Raw genomic sequence first — 20,307 nt, 5'->3', positions numbered from 1 at the left:
ATTTTTCACATAATGTTTATTAAGGTAGCAGTTCTGTTTTATTTTCTGCAAGATTTATTTAAGTGGAACATTTCCATGGGTCCTGGCGCTTCTCTAGAAATCAAAAACAAGTTAAAAAATTCAATAATACGGAGCTACATAAATATCTAAAACCTGTCTCCAAACATTGTCACAATTTAACCTACTAAGTATTACATTACATGCTTTTTTCTTCTACCGACTCTTGTGAAATCCCAGACTTGGAAAATATTTTACATTTATTTCACACCGTTTTATTTCTATAAATGATGGCCTTTTCAGAGCTCTCTCCACACTGTCAGGATAACATTTTGATGGAGCAACTCTAAATAATGTATTTAGCCAAACAGCATTCAAATGTATTACTATGTCTGAAAGTAGACAAACAAAATGAATATCTTTTTAAATGTAGAACTGCTTAAACACCTAATTCCCAGAGGACATTATCATATAATCAATCTGTTTGTGGTTTGTAGACTTTCAAATGGCAAAATGAAAGATTCTGATTTAGGGTGGATTTTCTCTTTGACACTATAATTCAACACAACTATCTACATTATAATTGCTGTTGCGATGACTATATTATTTTAATGATACGACATGTGCTACGAGTTTAAACAATAGTCAATTTAAATAAACTTAGGTACTTTTAATTATATACTTTTCTAATTGAACGTGTTGCTGGTGACATGATTTTACGACAGTTTTGCGACCTGGATTACGGCAGTATTTGACAGGCGGGCGGGGAATTTGTAAACAGAGCTAACAGCTTCACTTGTAGAGCTCGATATTGCTCCTCATTATAGTTTTAAATCAGCATTTTCACGTGTTTAGAGTTACTTTTCTCTATTAAATTTATCGGGAGTGAACTTAGTCAACTGGTGACCACTTTTCAGCTCTTCTGTGAAAGTTTTAGGGAGCATGGCGTTAGCTAACTACGTCAATGTAACGTGCTAACAGAGTAGCGTGACAGCTTCAGTAGGCTGGCTGGAGGACACCGGCTCCTTCATGTGAGAGCGGCCAGGCATGGTAGTGTACCTACTGGGGAGATCCTTGCTTCGATCGGGACTACAGCGGCTAGGGCTCCAACGGAGGTGTTTCTGTGCGGCGCAGAGTGTCCTGGACACGGACACTCCTCATCAGGCAGACATGATCCGCAACCGGACTCAGATCAAGAGGGTCCTCTGCGTAGCCGAGAAGAACGATGCAGCCAAAGGCATCTCAGAGATCATGTCCAGCGGCAGGTCCAGGAGGGTCAGTCATGTCTTCACACCATCTCAGGGCACTGTCCTACACGTAATGCACATAGTGTAACTTGTGATGGTGACTTACTTTTGCCAAGTCAGCTGACTGACAGTTCAGGGAGCAGTTTGTTTCCTCAGTGTCAGTGAGCCTTTCCAATTTGTGGCCCACCCCACACTGTCTGCAAGATCACCTTTACATACCTTCATACCCGGACATAACTACATGCATCATGCAAACTTAAATACTAAATCCACTACGCTTTCACTGATATTCACTGATATAAGTCACATCCTCCCCCAAACACTCAATGGGAATGGGTGATTTAGATAAAAAGTTTCATAGTTAGTTTATAAGAAAAAACGCCCAAAAGAATCACAGGTTGTAGCCTCTGAAATGTGAATAATGGCAAGTTGTTTTTGTCCTCTATGAGAGCAAATATGATATGTTTGTGACCTTAAACTCTGAGAAACTGTAGTGTAGATTTTATAGACCAAACAATAAGTTGAGAAAATAATCTGCTAATTAAACTGGTTAAACCAAGTGTAAGTTGCATCCTAACATGCATAATTATCTTTATCAATATTCACAGCAAATGTAAAGTTACTGTCTATGTAATTATAGATTTATTTATAGATTAATTAGAAATTTTTCTGGGAAAATAAATTAAGAAATTGTCTCAATTATTTTGTCTAACCTCTGTCACTAAACAACTGATCACACATCCCTCAATAGAAATCTGATCATTTACCATCCATATTAAATATTCTCTATCATAACCTGGCAGATCACTCCTTCCACCGAGCTCAAAAGACTCTCCCATTTTCCCCGAAAACAGCGGATATTAATAGAAATGATGAATGAATTAGATTCTTTTATTTCCCTTCGGTTGCTCGAGCACTGATTGTCTTCTTTTCTATTTTAGAGGGAAGGGATGTCAAAGTTTAACAAAATCTATGAGTATGAATATCATCTCTTTGGTCAGGTGAGTGAATCCTATGAAATAATAAGATACGCTCAGATGCAGATGTGTGTCTGTTCTTTTGTCTTTCATGTTGTCTCTGATTTTTCTCGTTTCATTGTGTCTTCATCCTGCTCCAGAATGTGACAGTAACAATGACGTCAGTATCAGGCCATTTACTCGGTCTGGAGTTCAAAGCACCGTTCCAGAAATGGTAAGTGACAGGTTTCTTTTTTTCGCTTTTTTGAAGCGTCACACAGTATTACAACAGCCAATATTATTTGTACTTTTCCCCTCCAAAGGCACAGTTGCAATCCAGTGCTGTTATTTGATGCAGAGGTAGAGAAGTATTGTCCAGATAACATGATGCAAATCAAGGTATGTTTATTTACTGTCCTCTAAAAAATCACAGAAATATAAATAAATAATAAATAAATAAAAAAATAAAAAAATAAATCTTTACCGTGTATTTAGATGAACCTATGGGATCTGTCACGCTGTCTGTAGCCCCACTGTGTGTGTTAGAGTGTTGTTTGATTGATATTGGTATGTTAATTGTGGTCATTTTAGTATTTGGACACATATTGACTTGTAACCAAATTTCAGTACACTTTTCCCTCAAAATAACTTGTGCAGTTTCAGAATTACTTAATAGTTATAAAACCGGGATAAGCAACACCATTTATGTATACAGAGTGTTTGTTGAATTGTTATTCAAAGGAAATAATGATGAATATGGCGAATAGAAAAGGACTACAGATTTTTCTTACTCCCTCACTCTCTGTCTAATCTTCCTTCTTACATTGTTTTCTCCCTCTTTTCCCCTTTCCTCTCTGCCTCTCCAGCGGACACTAGAAAAGGAGGTGCGGCAGTGCCAGGCCTTAGTCATCTGGACTGATTGTGACAGAGAGGGAGAAAACATTGGCTTTGAAATCATAGATGTCTGCAAAGCAGGTATGATAGTAATATGTGTGGGTTGTTTTGTTGTTGTGTTTGTGCAAGTGAGCGTGCATTTTTTAAAGACCAAATACTTCAATATCAGTAGTGCGACAATGTTGCATGATTGACTATTGGTACTAAAATATTAACACAATGAGATAAATAATCACCAGTAACGTGGATATAATGACTTAGTGGCTAATATAAAGGCAAGTTTTGGAACAATTAGTACAACAGTCTTGTAAATTCAGAAAATTACATCACATTACTGTAATCCAGTGTTTAAAACCAGGAAAAGACAAAACTTGTGCCATATCGCTATATAGTGATATCCAAATTCTAGGATTATGTCGATATAGTAAGCTTAGCTTAGTACAAAGACTGGAGCAGGTGGAAAGCCTGGCTCGGCCCAATTGCAACAAAGATCCACCCACTAGTGCTTCTAAAGCTCAGTATTTAAAATGTTATATCTTGTTTGTTTAATATGATCAAAAACTGAAGAGTAAAAATGACATGTTATAATTTCTTGAGGATTATGTGCCAGGGCAGCAGTTTTCTCCTTATTTTGTACTTTGAGGTAAGGTGAGCTACGCTAACTAGCTAGGCTGCTGTCTGTAGTGTCATATTTACTGTACAGACACTAGAGTGGTATTAGTCTTCACATCTTCTCATCCCAAAAGGATGAACTATCCCTTTAACAATGTACATTCTGGCATGTAGAATTAAAATGTTTATACTATAAATGAATATGTGGAATTAGCACCACTCCTATGACTGAGTAAACCAAAAAAATAGCAGTTTTTGTGTATGTCTACAAATTGCCTCTGCTAAAAATGTGTGTATGTCTGTGTGCTTTTGTTTTGTAGTGAGGCCCAATTTACAAGTCTTTCGGGCAAAGTTTTCTGAGATCACCCCCAACTCCATTCGGAGAGCATGTGAGACTCTAATGGCGCCAGATGCTAACATCAGTGATGCTGTCGATGTGCGTCAGGAGCTGGACCTGCGGATAGGTACGGTAGCATTCTGTACTGAGTACATCAGGATGCACTAATGTTGGGTGTTGTCAACAGATAATATCAACAAATAGTGACAAATAATGGCATAAGTATATAAGTCTGGATGACGACCTTTATGGAAAGTTCTTAATATGACCCCATCTCTCATGTTCATCAGGTGCGTCCTTCACTCGATTCCAGACGCTTCGCCTGCAGAAGATCTTTCCCGAGTCTCTGGCCAATCAGCTGATCTCATACGGCAGCTGTCAGTTTCCCACTCTGGGCTTCGTGGTGGAGCGCTTCAAAGCCATACAGGCTTTCATACCCGAGACTTTCTACAAGATCAAAGGTACAAACTCGTCTTTGCACAGACACACAGATCCAACGCAGATGCAAGTATTGAGGTTGTAAACTGACTCTCACTCGTCTTCGTTTCTTCCGTTCTGTGTGTCTGTCTTTGTGTCAGTGCTGCACGAGGTGGAGGAGGACACCGTAGAATTCAGCTGGAAGAGAAACCGTCTCTTCAACCACACAGCTTGCCTGGTGCTCTACCAGATCTGCATGGAGGTATGTGCCTGTTTGTGTGTGTATGTTTTATGCTGAGCACATTCTTGTGGGTAAATATGAATCTCTTCTATGTCATGTGCTCTCTTAGAGCGTTATAATGAATTAAATCAGGCCTAGAAATCTCTTTAGATCCTCTAATGTAATAGAGTTTTTTACACATGCATATCTAAGATGCCTTAGTACGCTTGTAGGTCAGCTGATGCTGTCTTTCTACAGAACAGTTAACTGGACAAGCCTGAGCTTCTTTCATTGATTTCATATGTTGTGTGTGCTGTTGAGCAAAGGTTTAAACACAAATGAGTTGTGCAAGGAGAGGCCATATTCTTGACTATCATAAGTCTTGTAAAAACAGTCATGTTATTAATCTTCTTATGTAACGTTTTGTGGTTCATGTTCGCAAATTTAACACTGAAGTTCTTTTGTTTTATTTGCCTCCTTATCCTTTAGTAGGTTATGGTATGATCTTGCCCTATGCTAATTAAACGTTCCCTAAACTTCAGTGATGCTTACAGCTGCATGCTACCCCGCTGTAACCACGTATGTTGGTTTACAACAACACAGGGCAGACTCTGCCTCTACAAAACTAAATTGGAAATAAATAACCACTTTACATCTTTGTGAATACGCAACATGTACCTACTAGCCTCATCAAACACACGTCATTGAAGAAGTAAAGAATTATTACCTTATTTTATTTTTACCACAGCATTGAAGTTTTAGTGACAAAATATTGGATGAATAGAAAGAAGGTTTTACATCATCTCAAGATCAGTAAACATTTTAAAAACAAAACCTAACTCTAACCCTACACACTAAATAAACCATTAAGGATCACCGCAAAACTATGTTCGCCAAATCAGGTCAAAACACTCACAAAGTAGTCAATTATTCCATCATCTCATCAAATCTTTTACCTTAATTTATGCACATCAGTTATTCTTGTGATATTGCATTTATGATGATAATAAAGTGTGACAGTATCTTTAATTGTTATCATACTATACTGAAGTCTGAAAACACAGCCACAGTTAATATCAACCACACACACTTTTTGATAATTTACAATGATGATTACATTTTGGTTTTGTTATGATTTGTTTGACAGCGTCAGTACATTTTGTTGTTCAGAAATCTTTTGTTTGTTGATCTCGCCTCGACGTGTTTTTGTTTTAAACCCTGCATGCTCTCAGTTACTGGTAACAGGATTGAGGTGTCGTCTGAATCTATGACTGCAAAACACTCTGGCTCATTATTCGCCGAGATGCTCATAGCTGACGAGCGTGTAATTATCACTTCACCCATGTGACTGTCAGGAGCCAAACTCAGGTCGGACAAAAAAAGATACACTATGTCCCTGTACACCAGGGCTCAATCGACAAGATGAAAAAGAGCTTCTTGTTGCCCTCGGTTTCTTGAGTAATACATAATGAAGGAAAACAATAACAACATTGTGTATATTTGTGTTAACACTCTGAAATATTAATAAAACTATCATGTGCATTTGTGCATATTTAATATTTTATTTTTATCGATAATTCTAGATTAAAGCTGCATCGATTAATGTTTTTACACTTAGTGGATCAAAGTAGTTCCTCACAAAACTATGCAGTTCCCCTCCTCTCTACTTAGCACATTTCTGTATCAAACTGGCAATTTTCTTTTTTTTTTAAATCAATTATAATGGCACTTTAGAGGTTCCCTGTAGAGTTTTCTTGTAAACAGAGTTTTTTGTTTACATTCACTAGCCTTTACCAAAACACATTGTGTGTATAATTAAGGCCTAACAAATTTGTACTTAATTTCCCATAAAACATTTGCAAAGCTTCATTTTGAAAACTGCAGTTTCCATTCATATTTCTGTGCTAGCATTCTTCTTCTGGCACATTTCTGCAATTCTTGCCGCAATACTGCCACCTGTTGATTAGTGTGAATTGTATGAAACCATTGGCAGGAATTGTGTATCGCATCACCATCGCGTATGTTGTGCATTTCTAGTCTCACATGGCCAGACCTATTTCCAGCACTGTGCCAGTGGTCTAATGAGGGAAATACATTTTGGCTTGTTAGTTTTTCTTCAAACGAATCACAATCGTCTTGGGCGGCGCAAAGCCCGGAATGCAACGGCGTTCCCCTTCAAAATAGTGTCGTGTCACAGCCTACATCCTGTGAGTCAGACCAGCGCATTTCAAACAAAACAGACCCCCACTCATAAAACCATTGTATCACTGGCTACTAGTGGTCAAATACTCCACAGAGTCATTAAGGAGGCAGTCGTCACAAGGTGGTGGCTCTGATTTTTCCACAGGGCTGACTCTTCTTTGATGTTTTGGACTGGTCAGTCTTAGATATATGTATTTGTTGACAGATCCTGTTACCACTGAGTGAAATTATGCACATATGAACCCTTCGTGATCTCAAAGAAGTTCAGCTGTTGTTAGGAAACGGAGCACCACTGCTAACAAATACAGCCACAAAGCTCTTGCATAACAGGTGCAAAATGTATTCATACTGAAACGCAGCAGCAGCAGCAAAGCAGCAGGAGAGTGAATTTGTCTTGACAACATATTGATGTGGTTGAGTGGTGTGGTTGTCCTGATCATGCAAATTAGTGTATTTATTTGATATAAATGCAAAAAATAAACTCTGTGTGTGTGTGTGTGTGTGTGTGTGTGTGTGTGTGTGTGTGTGTGTGTGTGTGTGTGTGTGTGTGTGTGTGTGTGTATGTGTTAGTAAGTAAATCCAAACATGTGTAACCTGTTCTCCACCTGCAGCTGTAACCTTGGGAGGACACAGCAGTAAATTTGGATGTGTTGTCGATCCGCCTCAATAAAGTGGGCTAAAAGCCATACATGTAGAGAGGTACACAAGAGAATATCATTTCATTCATTTTCAGGATCCCATAGCAACAATCACCTCAGTAACCAGCAAACCCAAGAGCAAGTGGAGACCGCTGCCTTTGGACACTGTGGTAAGAATATACAGTCAAACACAAATACACACGCTGCATCTCAGAACACATCTGTTTATGGTATAAAGTGTGTGTGTAGGTGTTTTCCCAGAACAGTATTTTGTCCTATTCAGTGTCCTGGGTCCTTGTATTGAGAACCCATTCCAGCTCTGAACAGTCCTCTACCTTTATCTGACCAACAGGAACTGGAGAAACTGGCATCTCGCAAGCTAAGAATAAGTGCCAAAGAGACCATGAAAATTGCAGAGAAACTCTATACCCAGGGGTGAGTGCATGTTAGGTAATGTGAATGCATGCTGCTATCCACACAGCAAAGTATTGTCTCGGTGCAGCCATATGCTAAATGTCCTCATCAGTTTATCCTCCCACAGTAATTCTGATGTTTCATTTGAACTCAGATAACTGGCTTGCAGCCACCTTATTAGAGGCTTTGTGGTGTCAGTGAAACGGTCAAATGTAGTTTTTGTTTACCGGATTGTTATACCACCTCAAAGTCGAGCCTATTTTTATACATGAAAAGACACCATCTGGCAGGCGTTTAATAGATGTGTTTACCCGCAATGTCACTTCTCCAAAGCGTTCACTCTGCGTTGTTTGTGTGAAGATGGCTTTTGACAGTGTGTGTGTGTTTATTTTTTCCACTTAGGTATATCAGCTACCCTCGTACAGAGACAAACATTTTCCCCCAAAACCTGGCCCTCAGCCCCCTGGTGGAGCAGCAGAGACAGAGCCCGAACTGGGGGACGTTCGCCCAGCGGGTGCTCGACCAGCCTGGGGGTCCCAACCCACGGCAAGGCAAGAAATCTGACCAAGCCCATCCCCCCATACACCCCACCAAGTACAGCAACACACTGCAGGTAAGTCTGCGAACACATGAGCTCATAATTTTTGCCCCCTTTTTTCTTTCTTTTCCACCTTTTTTCCATTTTGAATCTTAATCAAATGTTTTAATAAAATGTGAATTATTGCTGGCAGGTCTTTCTGTGGTCAACCAGTCCTTGTCATGCCCTCAAATGTTGCTATTTGTTTAACAATAAGATGAAAACAATTGGCTGAAAGGTTTTACAGATTGCCTACGTCAGCTCAAAGGTCACAAAAGCTGTATTCATGTACGATTAAAAAAAGATTTAATTTATTTTGTGATCTTTGAATGTCTGTGAAGTGTCTCAACAAACATAAACACACTTGAAAAGATGATCATATTTTATGCATATCACACAAACTGGTATTCGTAAGTGAGCACAGACAGTGTGAAGTAATGACTTACTTTTTCTTCTGTGTCCAGGGCAATGAAGGACGTCTGTATGAGTTCATTGTCAGGCACTTCCTGGCTTGTGTATCCCAGGATGCTTTGGGGCAGGAGACCGTGGTGGACATAGACATTGCCCAGGAGAAGTTCTCTGCCTCAGGACTCATGATCATTGCAAGGAACTACCTGGATGTTTACCCGTATGACAAGTGGAGCACCAAGGTATGGAGTCTGTGTTTGATAATAGACTATGCACTCAACATGCTGATGTTTTTGTTTGAACACATTCACCAGTTTCCTGCTGAATCTTTCTGTTCTGTGAGATATGTCCTTGTAAACCTGCCGTGTGTGTGTTCCAGCTGATTCCAGTGTACGAGCAAGGCTCCCAGTTCCAGCCCTCTGCTATCGAGATGGTGGACGGACAGACGAGTCCTCCGCAGCTGCTCACTGAAGCTGACCTAATATCACTGATGGAGAAGCATGGCATTGGTACAAGTGTAAACACACACACAGATGGAAACTGTGGGTTTTTTTGTGTGATCCCGACCACTTACAAATCCTTGCGTATGAACACTAAGAGTCGAAAATTGGACTCCCATAACCTTATATATAGTTTTACATCATCAATATACTGTATATTATGACATTGACACACATTGATACTAACGCTTTGGGTTGAAGTCCAGGTCGGACGCAGCCCAAAGTATGCCCAAAGTATGCACTGCAGGGCGTTATTCCCCAACAAAAAATGGCCCAGTCTTAACTGGTAATCTAACATTAGAAAATCAATTACTACCAGCAGCCCCGCATTCCTTGTGTTTATAATCCTAATATATAGTACGTTTGGGTGGGGACAAAAAGTAAACAGGACTTACAGTGCCATCTTGCTTTTGCTGCCGTCTTGAAAAATCACCCCCGGATGCTTCCGCCTCGAGTGCTCGAGCATGGCGGGAGTACTGCTGTGATAAGCCATTTCTAATTTGCAGAGCACATTAGCACATTGTTGTTCGGTCTCTGCTTAGAACACTTTAGATGATCGTGGGCAAGGTTTTTTTTGTTTCAGCTTGCTCATCAGTGGAGTCTATGCTCTGATTAAGTGCAGCCATCTTACATCCTCCACATTGCACCAGCACTAGACTCAACAATCAATTATTTTTCTCCGGGAAGTTAAATTTTTGTTGCTTTAAATTTAACTGAGAAAAACATTTACATTTAAAAAGGCACTTTGTTTTGGTCAATGGAATACCTGATAAGTCGACGTATTTCATCACACTGATTCAAAAAGTGCTCTACATTCGATAAATACTATTTAATACATTCCCATCAGCTTTGCACTTATGGCCATCATTTCAAGTCTGTAGATGTTTCCCTGTTGGACCACATATGTGCCCCTGGACTTCAGTCCACATCTGCATGGCCTGATAAGTTTTTATACGTGCATTGGGGTGTCTTTGGTTTACTTTACAGCACCTTTTGGATTAAAAGCAGAAAAACATTTACCAAATGCCAACCTTACAACAACTTATACCAAGTTCAACTACATTATTTTAGCCCTGATGCCTTGCCGTCCCCGAGCAGACAATCGTACATTTCCAGTACAAAAATCACCCTGGCTCTTTGTGCATCATAATCAATGTTTTTACCTGTATTTTCTTTTTCTTTCATTTTTGTTTGTTTGTTTTTTTATTTTTTTTACTGCAAATCAGCACAAAAACAATTTGTACTGTTTGGACCGCGTCATTCCTGTGTCACGTCTCGCATGTGTGTCGCTAATAAGTCATTGACCTGTCGACGATCTGAGGACGTCGTGTAGTGTGTTCAAGCCATTAGTGACCCTTTTGTCCAGTCAACATAGAATTGTTTTGCTCAGGACAAACTGTTCGGTGTCTGACGATGTGTGTTCTTATATGAACTGTGAATATGACAGGCACAGATGCAACCCACGCAGAGCACATCGAGACTATAAAGAGTCGCATGTATGTGGGCTTGACAGCTGACCAGAGGTTTCTCCCTGGAGAGCTCGGCATGGGACTGGTGGAGGGTATGTACACACACACACTGCATACTACATTATACAGCAGGTTTTAATACATGCATATCTTGAGAGGCTCCCTTATTCCGCTATCCCTGCCATTCAAATATGTATGTGTGTTAAGGATACAACTCCATGGGCTATGAGATGTCCAAACCAAACCTGCGTGCTGAATTGGAGGCTGATCTCAAGCTGGTATCAGAGGGCAGGAAGGACAAACGGAGCGTGCTGCAGCATCACATCCAGAAATACAAAACTGTCTTCATCGAGTCTGCCAGGAAGGCAAAGAAGTTAGTTACATTTGTAGAATTTTTGATGCCTGTACCAAAATGAGCAGAATCATGTGTCATATTTTACGATGATGGATTAGTTACACCTGTCCTGTAATCACTGCAGGCTGGTTGTTGTGGTGAACCTGATAAGAAGTTGTTTTCTTTTGTCTCCCCAGGTTAGATGAAGCCCTGTCTCCATATCTGGGTGCAGCTCAAGAGATCCCTGAAGCAGAGGAGCAGGATATGGAGATCCCGTTGCCGGTCAGGAAGTGCCCTAATTGTGGGCGGGACATGGTGTTGAAGACGAAGAGGGAGGGAAACGGGTGAGGCCAGACCCAAAGCAAAAAAGCCTTAAACTATATTATCACAGGAACAGAAAGATGCTTTCTGTCTCCTAAATATTATGTTTCTGTTGACTTATCACACATTAAGGGACCATACAGTTGGTTTCATAAGATTGTTCCCATTAACTACGTATTAGTTTTAAGTCAGATTTTCTACTTTGGTAGTGTTTCCTTTTTGGTGCTGCCACAACAGCACCCTTCTACCTCAGCAGTCTATCTAACTTGTGTTTTATTCTTACACACCCATCCACAACCAACACAGCTTCTTCTGTCCTCTCCACCATGTCTCTGTCCCCCTGTAGTAAGTACCTGTCCTGCGTGGGCTTCCCAGCCTGTAAGACAGCAGTGTGGTTCCCTGACACGGCGCTGGAGGTCAGCAGAGACAGCAGCGTTTGTTCCACCTGTCAGCCGCATCCTGTTCACATGTAAGTGTGAACGTTTAATTTAATTTCACACAGCTGTACACTATACATCAAACGCCGGACACACAACCATTTATGATCAACAGAAGTTAAGACTCTTCACCTGACATTTTTCAGAAAGATTTTTCGTCCCACCTGCATATTAATGGGAAAAAAAAGTAATCTGGATACTTCACCAATATTACACATGAAATTCAGTTCACTCACCATCACAAGTTCTCCTCAACCTGTGAAAACAGCTGTATAATGTGTGCTGTGACTCTGGAAGGAGCTGCCTAAAGTTTGAAAAAATAACATTCGATTAGAAAATGTTACCATGCTAACATGCTAAACTAAAATAGTGAACATGGTAATGATTATACCTGCTTAACATCCGCGTGTTAGCAATGTGAGCACATTAGCATGTAGCTGAAAGCACCACTCTGCCAAAGTACAGCCTCACAGAGCAGATAAATAGGTGTAGACTCAACAGCATTCACACTATTTCTATGCCTCCGTAGCGGTGACAGTCGTAGCCAGAGGCAGTTTTCAGGTTGACCATCTGTCTGTCTGCCACATTCTTGTGAAAGTGATATCTCAATGAATGCCTGGAGGGATTTTCTATTCATCTGGCACATCCGTCAACTTGGACACAAGGATGAACTGATTACATTTTGGTGGTCAAAGGTCATTGTAACCTTACAAAACAATTTTTTCCATAACTCCGGAATTCATGTGCTAATTTTGACAAAATCTCACACAAAATGTCTAAAAGGATAAGGTCATAAAGTGATGGCGTTTTAGTTCCAAAAGGTCAAAGGTCAGCTTCACTGTGACATCATGAAGCACTTTTCTGGCCATTATTCAACGCCTCTACTCATGAACAGAGGGAGAGATTGTGACCGTTTTTCACATTTGGTTGGTTACTGATTTGATGACACTAATTTTGGGTGCCCACCTTGAAACTGGTTATTGTTTAAATCTAATGAGCTGCCAGGTTGATCATCTGTGAAGCTTTTTCATTTTACAATTTGTAGCTTCTTCATATTTTATCAGAATCGGCCAAGCATGTAAACACTTACAAGGAGTTTGATTAATTGGTTTTGCTGATGTTGAGCTTCAGGTGACTTTTGATGCACCACGTGATGAAGCTCTCTATCAGTCCTCTGCACTCCTCTGTAAAGGTAGTCTCTACATGAAGACAACATGTCTCTCACTGGAATCATGTCAATATAGTGTTAACTTCCATTTCCATCAGAAAACACTTTTTTATTAAATTCCTTCAAAGTCTTTACCACATACTATATGAGTCTGAACAGACATGGAAGCAAACTGCAACTTGACAGGTTGGCGGAGGCATATAACCGCGAGGTGGTTATTCTCGTTTAATCTGTCTCTTGTGAATCCCCCAACTTCATGGTTTTATTTGTTTGGCCGTAATAACCTAGATGTAAAAGCCTCAGGCTGCAAATGAGCTTCAGCTAGACGCCATACATCCGTTGAATTGCTTGTCTTTGTGTAACGATGTTTACCTGCCTGGTCCCTGTTAAATAAACAAATAGATAAAATGACAAAGTGAAAGACAGCAGTCGACAGTCTGTTTGTTACAGCAACTCTTGAGAACATTTTAAAGAGAAGGAATTGAATTATATAAAAGCAAGACATCTAAATATTATAGTTCTGAAAAGTTGACCATCAGCCAACAAACGCTCCTTTTTCAGTCCCTGGTTGTCATGTTTAACCCGATCAGGAAATAAAGCAGAATTTATGGTTATTGGTTTGAATGTTTCTGCCCTGGTTTCTTCTTATTCTGCACTGTGTTATAAATACTGTGTGATAGAGATTTTTCATCCTTTGGTCCACATCATTTTCTCTCAGCACATTTCAGAACCAAACCAACTATATGTAACAGACTTTGAAAACATTTTGTTGTCAGTGGTCACTTCAAAGCCAAGCTTTTTACCATGAGCACACACACAGCTTCCCTGCCTCGGATTAATGAGAAGTGTATGTAGGCTGCACACTGTGCTGTGCAAACACATCAGCAAACCCAGATGAGACTCTCAGTGGCCTCGGCAGTGCAAGAAACTTCTCCAAATTCTTGTTTACACAAGTGGGCGTTAACCCCTTGAGCACGTGCCTCAGCTCAGTCCAAATATAGGGCACGCTCACTCGCATCCAGCCAAAGTGCTCCACACCAGCATCTGTTACCATAGCAACCAATCTGGTACCAAGCTCAAAGTTGAACTACAGCACTTACTCTAAAACAATATCACTGTTTTTTTAATCAGGTCTCACCCAGCAGTTTGAGCTTGTTGGATAACTTCATGCTGCTAACATTGGATGTGTGCAAACAAACATACTTACAGTATTATTCCAAAGCAGGTTTCTACAAGCTGCTTTTACACAATATATGCAGAGTTTACTGCATGTACTGTGGGCGTTAAATGAGGGTATATTACAATTTCCCTGTGTGGAGTTTGCATGTTCTCCCCGTGTCTGCGTGGGTTTCCTCTGAATACTCCAGCTTCCTCCCACAGTCCAGAGACATGCAGGTTAATTGGTGACACCCATAGGTGTGAATGTGAGTGTGAATGGTTGTTTGTCACTTATTTGTCTGCCCCGTGATGAACTGGGAACCTGTCCAGGGTGTTGTTTGGATCAGTTTGCATTGTGCTGACATGAATTTTTCTTTAAAAATCTTTCAAATTTCATGAATTATATTTTCATTCAAATTCAACCAACACCAAAACTCAGTGAATTTACAGTCCACCTGTCACATAAACAGTTACATTATACAAAATAAAAATAAAAAATGTAACACAGAATTACTGTTAATTAGACAGCAATGTACTACAACGTGTTTAAAAAAAAAAATAGAAAAGACCAACCACTGTTTCTCATTCGAGACAGAAATGTCAGAATATGATAATAATGTAAATACCTTGATATCAATACAACACGTGTATCTGTATCTGATATCTATGACAAGGTGGCATCAGAGAGTAATTTCAGTTTCAAGTAGACTGGTTTGGTTTGTTATTGTTGAGGTTGACTTCTTTAACATTCCTCTCCCGTGTGTCCTACATTCTGCAGGTTGAAGTTCAAGTTCCGCAGGGGCAGCCTCCCCCCCATGATGCCTTTAGAGTTTGTTGGCTGCATCGGTGGATGTGATGAGACGCTCAGAGAGGTGCTGGACCTGAAATATCTCCGAGGTGGTGGAGGAGGAGGAGGAGGAGGAGGAATAGGAGGAGGAAGAGGGGGAGGAAGAGGGGGAGGAAGAGGAGACGACCCTCGTCCACCAGCTCCGTGGCCCCCCAGACCAAAGCCACCCAGAGCCCCAAATTCAGATCCCCGACCTTCCCTTCCTCCTATCCCCTCCTGGACCCCGCAACCGCGACCTCCACCAGGTGGCGGAGGTGTTATTGCAGACATCAACAGTGATGCCATCGTGTGCAACTGCGGTCAGGATGCACTCCTCCTGACCGTGCGAAAAGACGGTCCTAATCAAGGTCGCCAGTTCTACAAGTGCGGCGCTGGCAGCTGCAACTTCTTTCTGTGGGTGGACCAGCCAAGTCAGCAGGGCTCGCCGCAGACCTCCCAGCCCCCGAGGCCCTCTTTGGGTTTCAGGAACACCCCTGGAGGAGGCATAGGGCAGCAAGGGGGTGCAGGGGAACATGTGGGCCAGACGATGTGTAACTGTAATGAGACGGCAGTGACGCGTACAGTGCAGAAGGACGGTCCAAACAAGGGCCGGATGTTCCACACCTGCGGGAAACCCAGAGACCAGCAGTGTGGCTTCTTCCAGTGGGCCGATGAGAACGCACCTCCACCAGGCAGGGCTCACACACACACACACACATACACATACACACACACACACACACACACAAACACATAATAATCTCCAGTACTCGGCCAAGTCTAATCCAATATCAGTCTTCATAGCTCTGTATCACTCAAAATTTTAAACCACCCATAACTTCTTAACCTTAATTTAAGCTCATCAGAGCTAGGATCTGTAACAAATTGTACTCACTCATTAATACCAGCCACCTAAATACACCTGATTCTTTTCATACAAGGTGTAATATTTAAGAATTGGCCACCTGTCAAATTCATACTCAAAGGGAGGCAGCATATCACCAGTAGCCATTAACTGCTGCTTTGTGTAGTAGCTGCTGCCGGCTAATTTGCTCAGTTACCCCCAGTTTCCACCGGGCCCGTCATGGCCGGGATACACAATGCTCATGTTTCACCTGTTACGCCATGGCGCGTTTCAGCAGTGTCCCACAAGTTGCTCTCCGCTCTGCTCCGCGGAGAACACGCGCCAAGTCTATTTTTGACCGAAGAGGACCGCAGCCACATCAACCTGCACAAAGCAGATCTAGCCAGTTAGTGGAACGGCAAAGTGCATCCGTCCATTTTAAAATGAAACACCCGGTGCCGACTTGGGCTCTACAGCGCAACAAAGTGGGAAATATTAACAATAAACATACTTAAAACAGACAAATAACTAAACGACACACCTATGTAGCCTTCTCAACCACAATAGAAGCACAAAAATCGACAAGTCAGCAATATCAGGCAGGCATGATGCTCCACTTCTGAAATGCTCCCGGTGGGATATAAAAAGACACAAGGAGGACAGAACAAAACAGCGGTGTACACAACAGGTAACAGAGACGTGCCTACTGGAATCAAGGGGTTAGCAATGTAGCTAGCGGCACCTTTAAGATCCATGAATTATTCCCTGAGAAATCAATGAAAATGTTGTAAACTTCCCTCATTCTGCTCCTTTATCCGGATCTACACCAAAAGTTCATGTGGTCTATTCTGGGCTGAGAGCCATCATCCATGCAACTTTCATGGAAATCCATTCTGTAGGTTTTGTGTAATCCTGCTGACAAACCAACAAACAAACAGGTGAAAACATAACCTCCTTGACAGCTTAGTCTTATTTAGTGAGATGTTATTCTTTATTTACTTTAAAAGTTTAGCAGCTACATTGAGTTGAAACTGGGCTACTCATTCTGACTGTATTAAAAATAGATCACTGAAACACATTGGTTGCATAAAGGACTATAGCCTCCTTTCAAAATAAGAGTTTTGGTATTAGTACATCTCCTAAGCTTATTTTGACCAAGAGGGAACTTTGAGAAAATCCCTCATCATATTCTTTTGGTTTTGGTTTGTAGTACTTCTCAGGTACTTACTCTTTACCGTTTACTTTCTCTGAAATTTCCCTTGCAGCACAAGCGGGTCCTGTTTTACATTTAGGGGAAACACCCGTTCATACATTCACAGTGCCTGACTGCATTAATCAGGCTGTCAAAACCTTTCCACCATGAGCCTGGTGATAGCTGATGCTTTCTATATGCATTTTAAAATCATGTTTTTTAAATATATTTTAATACAAGCGCATAAAGGTGAAACGATGTACACTCGGATCAAACACCGTAGAGAGAGACAGATCCTTCTCACCTCCATACTTCACAATAATAAAGAAAAGCTGTCACGACTCATAAACAAACACTCCCACTGAGACCTTGAGGCATCCACTTACCAGGCTGACACAGTGCCGTCAGTCCCAGTGCACACAGAAAAATCTTTGGTGCTTTTTATCCAGTCACCTCTAATGCCTCATGCTGTGTTCAACCTCTTTTCCCCATGTCAGGTGGTTTTGGTGGTGGATTTAATGGCGGTGGCGATGGAGGGAAAAAGGGAAGGAAGATCATGGGTGATGCCATGGCGAACAAACCCCCAGCTGCTAAGAAAGCTCGTACCTGCGGCATTTGCCACATGCCGGGACACACCCGAGTCACCTGTCCCCAGCGGTGACGGCTCATTAGAGACACTGTGGAGTTATCAAAGTCTATGACTTGAAAGTGTGGAGTGAGATTTGATTTTTCAAATATGCAACAGCTCAGACTGTAAATACCTACTCACAAATATAACAAAGACTGTATCCTTCCTGTAAAGTTACATTTTGATAATGGTTCTAAGAGGGCAAAAACAGCTTTGAGCACAAGACTGGGGTCTTGTAATGACTTTATATCCCAAACCTGCAGTTGTGCATTTGCCATTTCAAGAATTACGATTATTCAGTCTATTTCCAAGTGTTTGATGAGAAGATTGATACCACTATCTTGTCTGTACAGTAAATATGAAGCAATGCCAATAGCTAGCCACGCGGTGTCCAAAAGTAAAAGAAAGAATTGCCTACCAGGACTTCTAAGACTTTATGTATTGTGTATACTGAAGTTTCACAAGGAGGGGTTATGCCAGACTGTTAAGTTTATTAGCATATTTACCAAAATGTCAAACTTTTCCATTAAAGCTTAGTGCAGCATTCATAAACACTACGTGCTATTTGCTGTAAAGTCTGTTGTTGCCACAGGAAAAGGTCTGAGTGCAAGAGGAGCACATTGAGAAGTTGAACCTCATAAGAAACAACTGCAGTAACCTGAACAGTTAATGGGAGCTCCAGTCAGCTGCTCTTGGATCAGATGAATCCCCTGTCTGTTCTGTTTATCTGCATCCATAATCCTGAAATCTTGAGATCAGCTGGAGGAGGGTGATTTGGACACAGAAGCTGTCTTGACTGAATAAATGTGTATTTTAAAAAACAAACTTATTTGCACACAGTTTATTCATAACTAATGGTCTGAGTATTCATAATAACATCATTATGTGTCTCAATGATCAGCCAGGTATTTTACATGTGTTGATTTGTTGGAAGAAACTGCAAACTGTGCTTTTGCTCTCTAAATATAATGAGTACAAACAAAAAAGCTAATTGGCTGGCTCCTCTCTTGGTAATCTGGGGAATTACCAGTGCCAAAGATTTCTATTTTAATATTGATGATGCTAATAAAAATTAAAATGCTGTAAACTTCCATGTTTATTTATATGATTGTTGGTTTTGGTTTGGTTTCTTTTTTTTTTAATTTTCCCTTTTTTGTTCCACTGGTTTTGGTTTCGGTTACATTTTGAGTTTACAACTTTCAGCCTGCTAAACTTTGGAAAGAAACCAAACTCAAAACACCTGTGAGTAACAAAATGAGTAAATAAAAACCCATTGTCCCATAATGCATTTTGCACAACATATTCAGATTCCAATAACTAATACTCATCATTGATTTCTGAGTTTAGTATGGTCAAGATGCAGCAGAAAGCAGTTATATGATCACATTTTCTGTCCTGACAAGACGTGGAAGAAGTACTGATATGTTGATCCTTTATCCTTTTTAAAGTAAAAGTAGAAATGCAGCTGGATAAAGGCACTGGGATTATAGGAACATGACGAGGGCTTCCTCACCACTAGGAGGCCCAGACAGAGGGGAGAGTAACATCAACTATCAGTATTGAAGGTAACCATCAATTTTACACAGTGTGTTCATAGATCTTGGGGAACACAACAACATATGTGAAAAAACTGCCTCCAGTGATGTCACTCAGTAGCTAAGTTGCATTGTGGGTAATGTAGGTGCCAGGTTTTGAAAAAGAAGAATACACGTAATAAAAAAAGTGATATCTCTGATTCTTCTGTCGATTTTGATCGTTTGTTTTTAAACTGTCCATAAGGAGTTATAGCCTGCATTACCCACAATGCAACACAGCCACTGAGTGACATCGCCGGAGTCAGTTTATTAGATTACAAACAGCTTCCTCAGGAGCCACAAAAGGCTTTTAACTACTTTTTTCTTCCTAAGACCTGTAGACACTTTAATGTGAGGAATTGATGGAGTTACCTTTTAAATGTTTAATGTCTTATAACCTTTAAACTGATCTCTGATCTCAAACTTTATTTGGATGTTTGTTTATTTATTTATTTATTTATTTTTGAAACACACAAGAGTTAGTGCCAGTTTGCAGGAAGAAAAGTATTTCAGTGGTTTCGCCTCATTAAAAGTCATGTTTGCAGCACATGTAATGTAAGTTTTCTATTTAAATATCTAAATCTGAATCAGTAAAGACATTAAAATGAAATGTAAAATGTATAGTGAATATATGAATACTGAAATATATAAGTAGCCTATATATAAGTAGCCAAGTTAAAAAGTATAATAATAATCATCATCATATGGCAGTTAAGTCATTTTGTTTGTTCCCTAGATTGTGTGTGTGTGTGAGAGAGAGAGAGAGAGAGAGTTGTGTTATCGGATCATTATTAGCACTGACGCATTCATGTGTTTTCACCAGCTAGAGCAGCATTTTACTGCTCCAGCTGATGATAATCCAGTGTTTTGTATGTAAACCTGTAATCTTCCACAGCTGTCAGATGTGGTGGAGTTAAATGTACAGCACTTCCCTCTG

The 20,307-nt window shown here is 40.5% G+C and overlaps 1 protein-coding gene across 1 annotated transcript; it reads left to right on the top strand.

Moving 5' to 3' along the window:
* The first annotated feature begins 698 nt into the window (after positions 1 to 698).
* top3a (DNA topoisomerase III alpha) lies at positions 699 to 18,621 on the top strand. The gene is made up of 19 exons (XM_073495280.1): positions 699 to 1,272; positions 2,186 to 2,245; positions 2,362 to 2,435; positions 2,524 to 2,599; positions 3,067 to 3,175; positions 4,027 to 4,170; positions 4,334 to 4,504; positions 4,622 to 4,722; positions 7,616 to 7,690; positions 7,873 to 7,955; positions 8,337 to 8,547; positions 8,976 to 9,161; positions 9,299 to 9,428; positions 10,867 to 10,980; positions 11,096 to 11,261; positions 11,420 to 11,566; positions 11,890 to 12,012; positions 15,085 to 15,824; positions 17,666 to 18,621. The coding sequence occupies exons 1-19, from the start codon at positions 1,045 to 1,047 to the stop codon at positions 17,827 to 17,829; spliced, it is 3,102 nt and encodes a 1,033-aa protein (XP_073351381.1). The 5' UTR covers positions 699 to 1,044; the 3' UTR covers positions 17,830 to 18,621.
* Positions 18,622 to 20,307: the final 1,686 nt, after the last annotated feature.

The sequence above is a fragment of the Pagrus major genome, chromosome 23 (assembly GCF_040436345.1).
Source record: "Pagrus major chromosome 23, Pma_NU_1.0".
In the NCBI taxonomy this organism is placed as follows: domain Eukaryota; kingdom Metazoa; phylum Chordata; class Actinopteri; order Spariformes; family Sparidae; genus Pagrus; species Pagrus major.
The sequence above is the reverse complement of the archived record's forward strand: the minus strand, read 5'-3'. Positions and strand labels throughout refer to the sequence as shown.

Excerpts from the sequence above, each read along its gene's own strand:
- top3a (XM_073495280.1), top strand. The coding sequence starts at position 1,045 with ATGGTAGTGTACCTACTGGGGAGATCCTTGCTTCGATCGGGACTACAG. Across the intron at positions 9,162-9,298 it reads ATGACAAGTGGAGCACCAAG|CTGATTCCAGTGTACGAGCA; the intron begins GTATGGAGTCTG and ends TGTGTGTTCCAG. Across the intron at positions 15,825-17,665 it reads TGAGAACGCACCTCCACCAG|GTGGTTTTGGTGGTGGATTT; the intron begins GCAGGGCTCACA and ends TCCCCATGTCAG.